The 11961-nt window shown below is 33.7% G+C and overlaps 1 protein-coding gene across 1 annotated transcript in view; it reads left to right on the top strand.

Annotated features, from left to right (window-relative positions):
* The window catches only part of TMEM232 (transmembrane protein 232), a 266422-nt gene that overhangs the window by 74088 nt on the left and 180373 nt on the right, over positions 1 to 11961 (top strand). The window contains 1 exon segment of the mRNA XM_061188046.1: positions 181 to 433. Within this exon segment, the coding sequence (XP_061044029.1) occupies positions 181 to 433 (253 nt within the window).

Genomic DNA, 11961 nt, shown 5'->3' with positions numbered 1-11961 from the left:
GTTTTATGCAATCTACCCATGGAAAGCTTGTTTTTAATGAGTGCATTTTAGAAATATTAGTTGATTATGGTCTTTTAACAACTCTATAAAATTTGGAGACATTTCTTATAAGTACGGTATATAGTTCTTCATTATGGCAGAGCGTACTTTGATTGTCTAATAGCTATTTTCTCATTTTAGGAAGAAAGCTGCAAGGTCGATGATTTTTCCTGGGCCTGGAATGTAGTCTACATATACATAACAATTCTTGCAGAAATCTGCTTGTATGCGGCCAATTCTGATCTGCGAAAAACTGCTTTAATTGGTTTCTGCGACTGTAAAAGTTCACAAAAAGATATTTTACCCACAGACAAATCAAAAGAAATGCCAGAATTGAGGGAAACAAGTATTTTAGGTCTTTTGGAATATTTCTCTTCAAAAATGTCAGATAATTGTAAGTAAATTATTTTTCAACTTGATGAGAAATATTTTTAAGATGTCCCTGTCTGTATATAATAATAAGCATTTTACAAAAAGTTAACATTTTGAAGTGGGAGGTAATTTTAAATTCACTAGGACTTCCTACAAATTTGGGAAGTCTATTTTATAACATGGAAATTTTTGATCAATAGTTTAAAAACACCTGAAATGTAAACTAGAGTTGGTTGATGTATGATTCAAATTATATTCTTTGGAAACAAGAGATGACCTTAGGAAGACTTATGGAATGTATATAAAGTTTGTTTTATTCTTTTCCCCATAAAGCCTTCTCATCCATCGTCTCCATTTTCATCTACTGTTTCTCTTGTTCTCCCCACAACCCAAGAGCATTTCTCTTTAATCACTCAGATATTATAGTACATTCTTCACATCTCGCATCTTATACTCCATCAGAATGTACCTGTCTTGTGTCTCAAGACTAAAGGTCATTTTCCTACTATTGTTTATGGGGGGACTATTAGAGTAAAATACTTTTGTTTTGAAAAGGGCACTATAGGGACAGAATTAATTCAAACGTGTCCTTTAAGGTTAACTAGAACTCTTTTTTATGAATATCATGTAGTCTATTATGTTATTATAGTCTCTTATGTGTATGACTCTCACTTCCATTAAGTTATGAGATAATTGAGATTGGAGAATCATGTCTGAATTATATTTGTATTAACCCAGTATCTACCATATTATTTAGCACATAGTAGGTGGGCGATGATGATAGTGGAGTTATTATGTACTTAAACAAATCACTGAATTTCAAACATGATAGCAAAATTATTTGAAAGTGTGGAAGGAGGCAAGATATTGCCTTTCCTTAGAACTGTAATTCACTGATTTGGGATAAATTATGCTTGAATATAATTTTAAATAGTAAGACTTTAGTAGCAGATATTAATGTCATTCTCAAAAACTTGCTTGCTATTTTAAAATTACTTTCATATAGTTTTGGTTTAAACAATAGATTGGAACTTATCATTTCGAAGTGCAATTTGCTTGACCTTTGCCCACTTTTCAAGAAGATTATGTTTATTTTTTATTAGTGCCAATTTTAAACAGATTTTTAGTCATTAGCAGATAAATTGTATTTCTCCCATGTTTGTAGTATTGATAAAGTGAAGAGGTATTTGCTTCTCTTGCTTTTCACACTTTTTAAAGTATTCAGAATGGTCAGAAGTCTTCCTGTATAGCAGCTCAACATATGATTTTTAACCTGCCACTAAACAGATTCATATAAAAATTGGGGGCCTTCAGTTTTTTGGCCTAGCTGTGTAGCATTAGTTCTTTCTGAAAGAAGACAGAAAGAAGACTGCTTTCTTCAGTGATGGGTCCAGAAGATTATCCTCCATGTGGAGGATCTTTCCTCCTAGAAGCCTCTTGGCCTCCCTCTGGCCATGATCCCTGAGCTCTGGTAAAACCTCACAATGGTAGGGTTTCATGTTTCTGTGGACACTCGAATATTTTTTCCTTCTCAACAGTCTGATTTTTTTTTCCAGCCAGTTGATGATTTCAGTGCATTTATTTGCTCATTGTTGATCTTTCTTTGAAGTTTCTTATCTTCTCCTGAAAACTTTATTTATTTTTTAACATCTTTACTGGAGTATAATTGCTTTACAATGTTGTGTTAGTTTCTGCTGTATAACAAAGTGAATCAGCTATATGTATACATATATCCCCATATCCCTTTCCTCTTGCGTCTCCCTCCCACCCTCCCTATCCCATGGATGCTTTCCCTGATGTTTTTCTTATGCTTATACTTGAACTTAGCAATCAAATAGTTAAACAGTATTTTATCAATGTTTTCTCAACCCAAGTGGGAAAATTGATGTTTCTAGCTGTGGAATACCTTTAAAGATTTGATCTGCAGTAAAGAGGAGAGACGTATCAAAGTTGTTTCCTCTACAGTCAAAAGTCAATACATTTTCTTTGACATTAGCTTCTTGTACAAGCCATAAATAATGCTAGTGGCATTTGCCTCATTAATAATTCTGAGTATTTTGAAACTCTCAATACTTAAAGCATCATTGTGATTTCTTGTGGGGAATGTTTAAAGTAAGTTGATTATCCAATGATTGTTTTGCTAAAGATGTCTCAAGAGTGTGAGAAAATTCTGCAATTTTCTTCATCTCTGTCAGAATCAGAGAAGGTACCTCTACTGGACATAAGCTTTTGGTCTCTTCTTCATGTTCATACAGGATTTTTGGCCTTCCTCTATCAGTCACTACCATGAAAAGCCATTACTTTACATGACTATACACATGCATAGTCAAATATTTCACCAAATGATAGGGCTTAAAATTTTTGTTGATGTGATTCATTATAACTTGATTCTTTGTAGCATCACTGGTTGATTTTCCCACACATGGAAAATGACTTTGTCTGGGTTGTCCTGTATGCCTGATCATTGATAATGATCACCACTTCTATCAGACCACTGAAAATAGATGGCTTCAAAAGTAGTGTCATCTGTGCAGGCCTTGTCAACATGATTACTGGAGAGGATAGGTCCATCTTTTTGGAAAGTGACACAAAGAACCTGGAGTGCTTCTTTATTTAATTGAAAATAATTCTTTTTCCTCATAATTTTACCCTTCAAGTAAGTAAATTTTTCATTTAGACTGAAAGAACCAATTCTGGCGTCACACAGATTTGTATTTTGTATCTCAAAATCCTAGGTCAAATTATTTAATCTTGCTGACTTGATTTCTTTACCTGATAATTAAGATAAAAATACTATTCATATCATGGGACTTTTTGTGAGAAAAAACTATGGAAACATACACACTTGACATAGTGCCTCATGAATAGTAAAGGTCCAATAAATATTAATAGATGTTATGGTTGCTAATGTAATTAATATTGTTATAATGAGAGAGACCTCAGTGAGGAAGGGTTTTTTTCTAACACTTATACCTATGTACACTTTGTATGCTGGAGAGTCCTATTTTATTTACATATAAAGATATAAATGAAAAACTGAAAAACACTTAAGAATGGTAACAATAGCCTTTACATGAATGAATCAAGCAGTGTTCTTATAGACCATTTTTATATAAAGCCCTTAATATAAAGAAACTCTTAAATCATAGTTTTGTGAAGGCAATGTTATAGGAAACTAAAGTAATAACTTCCATGAAGATAATTTCCTGGCGATCTTATTTGATGTAGGAGCAGAACCTGAAGCATTTAGATGAATAAATGGCTACTTAGCATGTACCTTTTTCATTCTAAGGTTTTTTGTCAGACACACGTTTCATAGTCAGATGTCTATTAATTCTAGAGTGAGGGCTCTGGCCACTGACAGAAGGGTTGAGTTTTGGTGTTTTGGGTTGAATAGGAATTTCTATATATGCTTATAAATACCAACTATGCATTTAAGATCTGGTTGAAATTCAAAGTGTCTGACCTGTAGCATTGCCTTCGTGGAGGACCATCCTATGCACCTACTGCTATGGACTGAACTCTGCCCCTCAAGCCTCAAAATTCATATGTTTGAAACCATAACCCCCAAATGTAACTGTATTTGGAGGCAGAGCCTACAAGGAGGTAATTAAATGCGGTCATGATGGTGGGGCCCTGATATGATGGAATTAGTGTCCTTGTAAGAAAGACATCAGAGAGCTCACTCTCCACTGTGTAGGGCACAGTGAGAAGGCAGCCATCCCAAAGCCAGGAAGAGAGCCCTCACCATATACACAATCAGACGGCACCTTAATCTTAGACATCCCAGCCTCCAAAACAGTGAGAAAATAAATTTCTGTTGTTTAAGACCTCCAGTCTATGGTACTTTGTTATGGCAGCCCGAGCCGACTAATACACCTCTCAGTGGTGCTGAGCTGTAGGCAGGTTTGAATATACTCAGGTGCCTAAGTAAATCGTTAAATCGGAAAAAAGGCTTTGCAGCATATACCTAGAAAAGACAATTTTGAACTGGAAAACTATGAGGGAAGGTGATAAAAATTAATTAAGCACACAGAATTTTTGCCTGATCCCTGTTGAAATTATGATTTTGAGACACATTTTGTCCTGATGGGTAACAGAGGATAATAATAATTAATATTAACACTTACTATGTGTCAGGCACTATTCTAGGCATGTAACATGCATCACCTAACTTATTAATCGTTACAACAAGACTACATTGTAGATATTCATATTATCCCCATTTGATAGATGAAAAAACTGAGGCACTAACCATTTATTTGTCCAAGGAAATTGAGTTAGTAAATGGTACGTGAGACTTAACATAGGCAGTTTGGCTTCAGAGTCTGCACTAATAACTACCTCATTGTGCTGTGCTAACTAGGTTATTTGACCTTTTGAGTGAAATTTAAAAAAACGCTCTCCATTTGCATGTTGAAGAATATGAAAAATGATGACTGAGAAATTCTCTCTGACAGTCTTTGTCCTACAGCGATTCTTACAAAAGCATTTTAGACTCTGTGTTACGTGGGTCTTTATTTCCAACATAAATTCCTGGGACTTGTTCTAGAACTTTGAATCGAAAATCCTAAAAGTGGAGTCCAGGAATCTGTATTATTAAACCACTTCTGACACTATATTTTGAGAAAACATAGCCTATAAATTTCGCTGTAAACAAGGTGGTAAAATGTTGTCCTCATCAGAGGAAAAGGCTTTTCCTACTTGTTACAGACCTTTATGCATCCAGCCAGTTAGTCCTTACAGCAGATGAGATATATATATATCATTAAGAAGAGGGAAACCCAGCTTTGTGTTGTACACTATATTTGAAGTGCTATCTTCTATGTTCCTACTTTGGTTTTCATAGTGATAAAACAATAGTTTTTAACAAGACTTAAACTATCTGAAATCTGTGCTGTGAAAATAAAACTTGAAAATGGTCTATTTGGTGAGAAACCAGCAGACACTGATTTAGTGTGTCTCGTATAAGAAATAGACAATGAATGGCAGAACCAAAAATATCACAGAATAGTAAAAATCTTGTCAGTCATGTAGTTCTCATCCAGTGCACAAATCTCTTCTAGACCATTTGCAAATAGCGCACAGCCAGCAGAGATATGGAACTCCCTATTTCCCAAAGCAGGTCATTCCACTTTCGAACACTGTGAAAGATTCTTCCTTATATTATAATGAAATCTGTCTTCCCCATTTTCCAGACTTTTGCTTGAATTTTGCCTCCCAGAAGCAATCACAAAAAGTCTATTCCATTTCCCACATGCAAGCCCTTCAGATATTTGAAGATAATTGCTTTGTTTCTTTTTCTTCACCTCTTCACTCTACCATCATCGCCCATCTCTTTGCTTACTGCCAAGTTCCTATGGTAACTTTTTGTAATGAATGAAAAACATATTTTCAATATGGTTTATAGTTAAGTTTGCTAGAAGGTTGCAGTGTTGTTAAATTTGTCTGAATTTGTAGTAATTTATCCCAGTGTTATAATATGATGTGAAGACGGGTGGGAGCCAAGTATTTTTCCATTCACTGTTGTCTATGAATGGAATAAGTAAATATAACATTTTTCCTATCATTTTGTTGAGAATTATTTTCTTAAGCTGGTTCTACAATGACGGTAGTGAATGAAATACGTGTCACGGTTGTAAAATAACCTTGTATGTTTCATTTTGATTCATTTTAACTTAGGAAAAAACATTAGCACAGAGTAATATTTCCTTTTTAAAAAGTAAATGAAAGTTAATTGGAATCTTAGAACCAATTGAAACTTTTAATGATACTCTATTAAATCTTCAGTATACCTCTTACCTTGGTGAAGGTTATTCATAAAAATATTCAGTAATAAGGTTTTGTTTTTATACATGGAAAGTATTTAACTCCTTTAATAATCCATGTACACGTTAGCCATAGAATTCAGGCAATCCTTATGATTCACAATTCTGTGTGTTGATAAATCTAAAAGTATAGTACTGATTATATTATATATACGTAAGGTCGTTAAACAAATGTATCTTATCTATTTGTCTTTTTCTTCTTTTTAAATTTATTTTATTGTGGGGAAAGCACTTAACATGAGACCTATCTTAAAATTTTACGTGTACAATGTGTTATTGTTGACTATAGGTACAGTGCTGTACACCAGATCTCTGGAGCTTATTCACCTTGCTTGACTGAAACTTTATGCCTGTTGATTGGTAACTCCCCATTTCTCCTTTCCCTTGCCTCCTGGAAACCACAATTTCACTCTTTGATTTTATGAATATGACTATTTTAGGTACCTCATGTAAGTGAAATCATGCAGTATTTGTCTTTCTGTGACTGACCTACTTTGCTTCGCATAATGTCCCCAAGGTTCATATGCATTGTTACATGTGGCAAAAGTTCCTTCACTTTTAAGGCTGAATAGTATTCCATTGCAGGAATATACCACATTTTCTTTGTTCACTCATCTCTTGATGGACATTTAGGTTGTTTCTATCTCTTGGTTACTGTGAGCAGTGCTGCACTGAACATAAGAGCTAATATTGCTTTGAAATCCTTCCCTTTGGATATATAGCCACAAGTGGGATTGCTGGATCACATGGTAATTCTATTTTTATCTTTTTGAGGAACTTTCAAACTGTTTTACGTAGTACCTGCATTATGTTGCATTTCCACCAGCAATGTGCAAGGGTTCCAGTTTCTCACCATCTTAGTGAATACTTGCTGTATTTATTTTTTTTGGATAATGGCCATCCTGACAGGTGTGAGGTAGTATCTCATTGTGGTTTTGATTTGCATTTCCTTGATGATTCCTGACATTGAACATTGTTTTCATTTACCTGTTGACCGTTTGTACATCTTTTCAAGTCTTTGTTCATGCATTGTTTTCCTGACCTTGGTGAGCATCTTTATGAAAGTTATTCTCAGTTCTCTGTCAGGTAAATCATATAGTGCTGTCTCATTAGTGTTTGTTTCTGAAGATTTTTCTTGATCTTTTGTTTGGAACATCTTTGCCTGATTGTTCAGTGAAGAGATATATTACCAAGAATTCCTGTTTTCCTTTGACTCTTAATGCAGTTTTGACTGTCTTCATGTGATCAACATAGTTATTAATTTCATTATCATGTAAAAATTATCAGAAATTCTGCAAGTCTTTCAAATGAAATTATATTTTTCTAAAATGTAATGGTGTTCAGGCACTTAAGAAAGGTTGTTATGCAACTTAATGAGAATATCCAATAAATGTAGCTTTTGATATCAATTCATTTGGTAAAGATTTGTATTTTTAGGAAGGTTTAGGCTGCAAGTCACAGAAGACCCAAATCAAGATGGCTTTTAAATATCTTTGTTTTATTCTTCTGGAGAGTTGTAAATGTTACATAACTTCCTCCAGGGTGCCATGCCTCATCAATCTATAGATTTCAGGTTTATTTATAGTAATCCTTTAGCCAGGGCTGTCCTAAGAGCACTCTAGATAAAGTCTCTTCCTCCTAGTAAATGTAACTAGTCTATTTATCTGAAGATCCCATTGACAAAGAGATTAACCTGGGTCACATGCCTTATTTTTTCTCCCAAAGATGCCTTCCAGTAAAGGGGGTGAGTGGATCATAAGTCATCTGTTCAACTTATACTTCCTTACAAGGGATACAGGGTTTAGGGTTGGTTAATTTAGTGGCTCAAAAACAACACTGAAGGCCCAGGTTCTTTCCAACTTTCTTTTGTACCTCTCTAATTTACCAAACTGTAGCTTGTATTTTTAATAATAGTTATATAGTTCTTTGTTAGGAGTAGATTTGGCTACATATAATAAAAAATACATTAGATAAAACAAAATAAAATTTTACTTCTCTCCTACATAAAATAAATCCAGAAATAGGCAGTCTAAGGATGATTTGAGGGTTTAAGAAGTTCTCAGGCAGGTTCACTTTTTTCTGCTGAGTGTGTAGAAGGGAAGAAGAATAATATCCATTTTCTACTAAGTCTTCTTAATACAAAGTATCATGTAGCTTTCCGGCTGTAAACTTATTGGCTATAATCAAATGGCCACACAAGGGGGAGTTTTTGTTTGTTTTTAGCTAAGTGTCAATGAGCCAAGCTCAAAATAGTGATTCATATTACTAAGGAAGAAGGGGAGAGTGGATAGTGTGAAGAAAGTTGCAATCTGAGCAAAGCTTATTTTACCAAATTTCATTCTCTTTAGGTCAGGGAATATACATATTTTAGTCTTTAGTGCATCATTACATTACCTAACACATTGCCTTGCTCAGAGTAAGCACGCAGTAAGCAAGTGCTGAATACATGAATGGATGAAGGAAAGGAAATGGACACTCTAATAAGATTTTATTATGAGATGACATTTTCAATTCAAAATTGTTATTAAACACCATTGTTATACATTGTATATGTAAGTGCTTCATTTATTCTCATTATTTAAAAAGACGTATTTAACACCAGTTCTTTTCACTCCAGAAGAGAGAAGTGTCCATTTGTTTACTCATTATAATGGGAGTATGAACATTCTTTATGTGCATCATTCTATATTAATGACTCATGGAACACCACGGACATTTAAAAACAACTTTGGATAAACATGGGTATGACTTGGTTAGGGAAAGTAGGACTCAATCTGTAGTTTGAAGAATCTATTTTGCTTAAGTCAGAATTTGGAGAAAGGAAGAAGATGGAGGTGAGAAGTAAGGATGGTGGTGCTAAATAAACATCACAAGTTAATAGGCAATTATGGAACCCAGCCTGTCTGATGGATCTTTGGTTCTGGAATCTAAAGTTTGATATATACAATGTGAAATACCTTGGATTTCAATATGAATCTGCATTTCTTTTTAAACGTTGGAAGCTTTAATAACACTTGACAAAACTTTCATGTGGGGAAAATTCATTTGGACATCAGACTAGCCTAGCTAAGTAAACATATTCTACTCTTATTTTGGACTTTCGGAATTCTCTTAGTTAACTGGAGGCAGGGCTTGTTGTGATGATTATAGATTCCTACCTCAAAAATGTCTTCTACATCTGTGACTCTATTTCTGTTTTGTAAATAAGTTCATTTGCACCATTTTTTAAGATTCCACGTATAAGCAATATCATAGGATATTTGTCTTTCTCTGTCTGACTTGCTTCACTCAGTATGACAATCTCTAGGTCCCTCCATGTTGCTGCAAATGACATTATTTCATTCTTTTTTATGGCTGAGTAATAATCCATCGTATATATGTACCACATCTTCTTTATTCATTCCTCTGTCGATGGACATTTAAGTTACTTCCATGTCCTGGCTATTGTAAATAGTGCCGCAATGAACATTGGGGTACATGTATGTTTTTGAATTACGGTTTTCTCCAAATATATGCCCAGGAATGGGATTGCAGGGTATATGGTAGCTCTATTTTTAGTTTTTTAGGGAACCTCCATACTGTTCTCCATAATGGTTATACCAATTTACATTTCCACCAACAGTGTAGGAGGGTTTATTTTTCTCCACACCCTCTCCAGCATTTATTTTTAGTAGACTTTTTTGATGATGGCCATTCTGACTGGTGTGAGGTGATATTTCATTGCAGTTTTATTCGCATTTCTCCAATAATTAGTGACGGTGAGCATCTTTTCATGGGCCTCTTGGCCATCTGTCTGTCTTCTTTGGAGAACTGTCTGTTTAGATCTTCCGCCCATTTTTTGATTGGGTTGTTTGTTTTTTTGATAATGAGCTGCATGTGCTGTTTGTATATCTTGGAGATTAATCCCTTGTCAGTCACTTCATTTGCAAATATTTTCTCATATTCTGTGGGTTGTCTTTTAATTTTGTTTATGGTTTCCTTTGCTGTGCAAAAGCTTTCATGTTTAATTAGGTCCAATTTGTTTATTTTTGCTTTTATTTTCATTACTCAACATTTTAAATCAACTTTACTCCAATAAAAATTTAAAAAAAGAAAGGAAGAGATTTTTCAGGAGTTTGGCAAGTACGTTACTAATTAAAGGGATAAAATATGTATTTTTAAAGCATTATTGGTTGCGGAAAAACAATATATACTCATTGTAAGAAAATTTTGGAGAATTTGGAGAAAGGAAGCTATAAAAATAAAAAAGCTATAAAATAAAATTATGCAACAAAGAGCTAAAAAAAAAATCATCAACTTATCTGTAGAAAAATATTCTTTAATTTCCCTATAAGCAGAGGTTTACTTAGAGAGAAACCAATGACATTTAATTTGCAGGGCCTTTCACCACATAAGACCCTTCTAAAATCTTAGGAAGGGCAATAGAAATATCTTCTCATGGAAAAAATGTCTTTTTAACCTGAGAAAATAAGATTTTTTAATAGTTTTTGTAAAAGAAGGCTTCGTAATTATATAAGCTTTAGCTCTTATAAAATCTAGTTCTGCCCCACCCACAGGTTGAACTACCTTAGAAACTAGCAAATTATAACCCCGTACATATTAACATTGTTCTTTATATCCAGTAAGCATTCTAAGAAGTTTATGTTATTGAATTAAATTAAATATCTGACAGCCTTTCAGCTAACTGAGAAAAACCTTTCAATGTGCTGAAGATAATTATAGTTAGCCAGAACAGTTGTAACTAGAGTTGAGGAGTAATTTAATAGAGTTATTATTGAAATTATTTCTGAATCATAATGAATATATGTTTCCCTAGGAGGGTATTAATGTGGTTGCTGGACGCAAACCTTGTCATTAAAAATGATTTATTCTGGATACCCTCACAACAGCTTTCAGGGGAAAGTAATAAAATATTAATGCAAAATATTAATATTAATTAAAATACTAATACAAGGAATATTTACTTTTTATACAACTTTTACTTACAATGATAAATATGAAAGGACTCTTGTCCTGTTGCCACAGTTCAGTGTTCTCTTTACATACCTGAATGCACATACGCACTCAAAACATATCTAGCATTAGGTATATTATTAGAGTGTGCTGGACAAATTAAACTCACAATACTATATTTAGGAAAAATTTTGGGAGTAGTTTCTATAATTCAAAATTCCCAATTCCCAGACTTGGTGATAAGGGTATTAAAAATAGACAACTCTGTCTTATGAATGGAGGTACATGTACGAATCCTAATAGATCAAATTCAGCAGTGTGTTAAAAGAATAACATACCATATTAGTAGTGTTTATTCTAGGAATCCAAGGAGAGTACAATATTAGGAAATCTAAATCTCTCATAATTGACTAAGGAAAAAGGAGTTATTCTGAACAGATACCAAAATGGAACTGATTAAACTAAAAACTCATGCCTGATTTTTAAAAAAAAGATAAAGCAAAACAGATTAAAACTAGAACTATAAGGGCACTTTTTTAAATTGGTAAGTATTTATTAAACCAAAATCATCCCTTTAGTTTTTCATTCTTAAGAAACTAAAGGTGATCCTATTTAAAGTAAGTAAAAGGCCACAATTTCTACATTATTTGCTGATAGTTTACCACATTCTGGATGTCCTAGCCAATATGAAAAGACAAGAAAAAGAAAAAAAAACAGGTATAATATTGGAATAGCATTTGTGGGTGATCTGAATGTCTATTTTGAATAT

This window comes from Eubalaena glacialis, chromosome 4 (assembly GCF_028564815.1).
Source record: "Eubalaena glacialis isolate mEubGla1 chromosome 4, mEubGla1.1.hap2.+ XY, whole genome shotgun sequence".
Taxonomy (NCBI): Eukaryota; Metazoa; Chordata; class Mammalia; order Artiodactyla; family Balaenidae; genus Eubalaena; species Eubalaena glacialis.
Note: the sequence above shows the minus strand (reverse complement) of the source record. Positions and strands in the feature narration are given on the sequence as shown.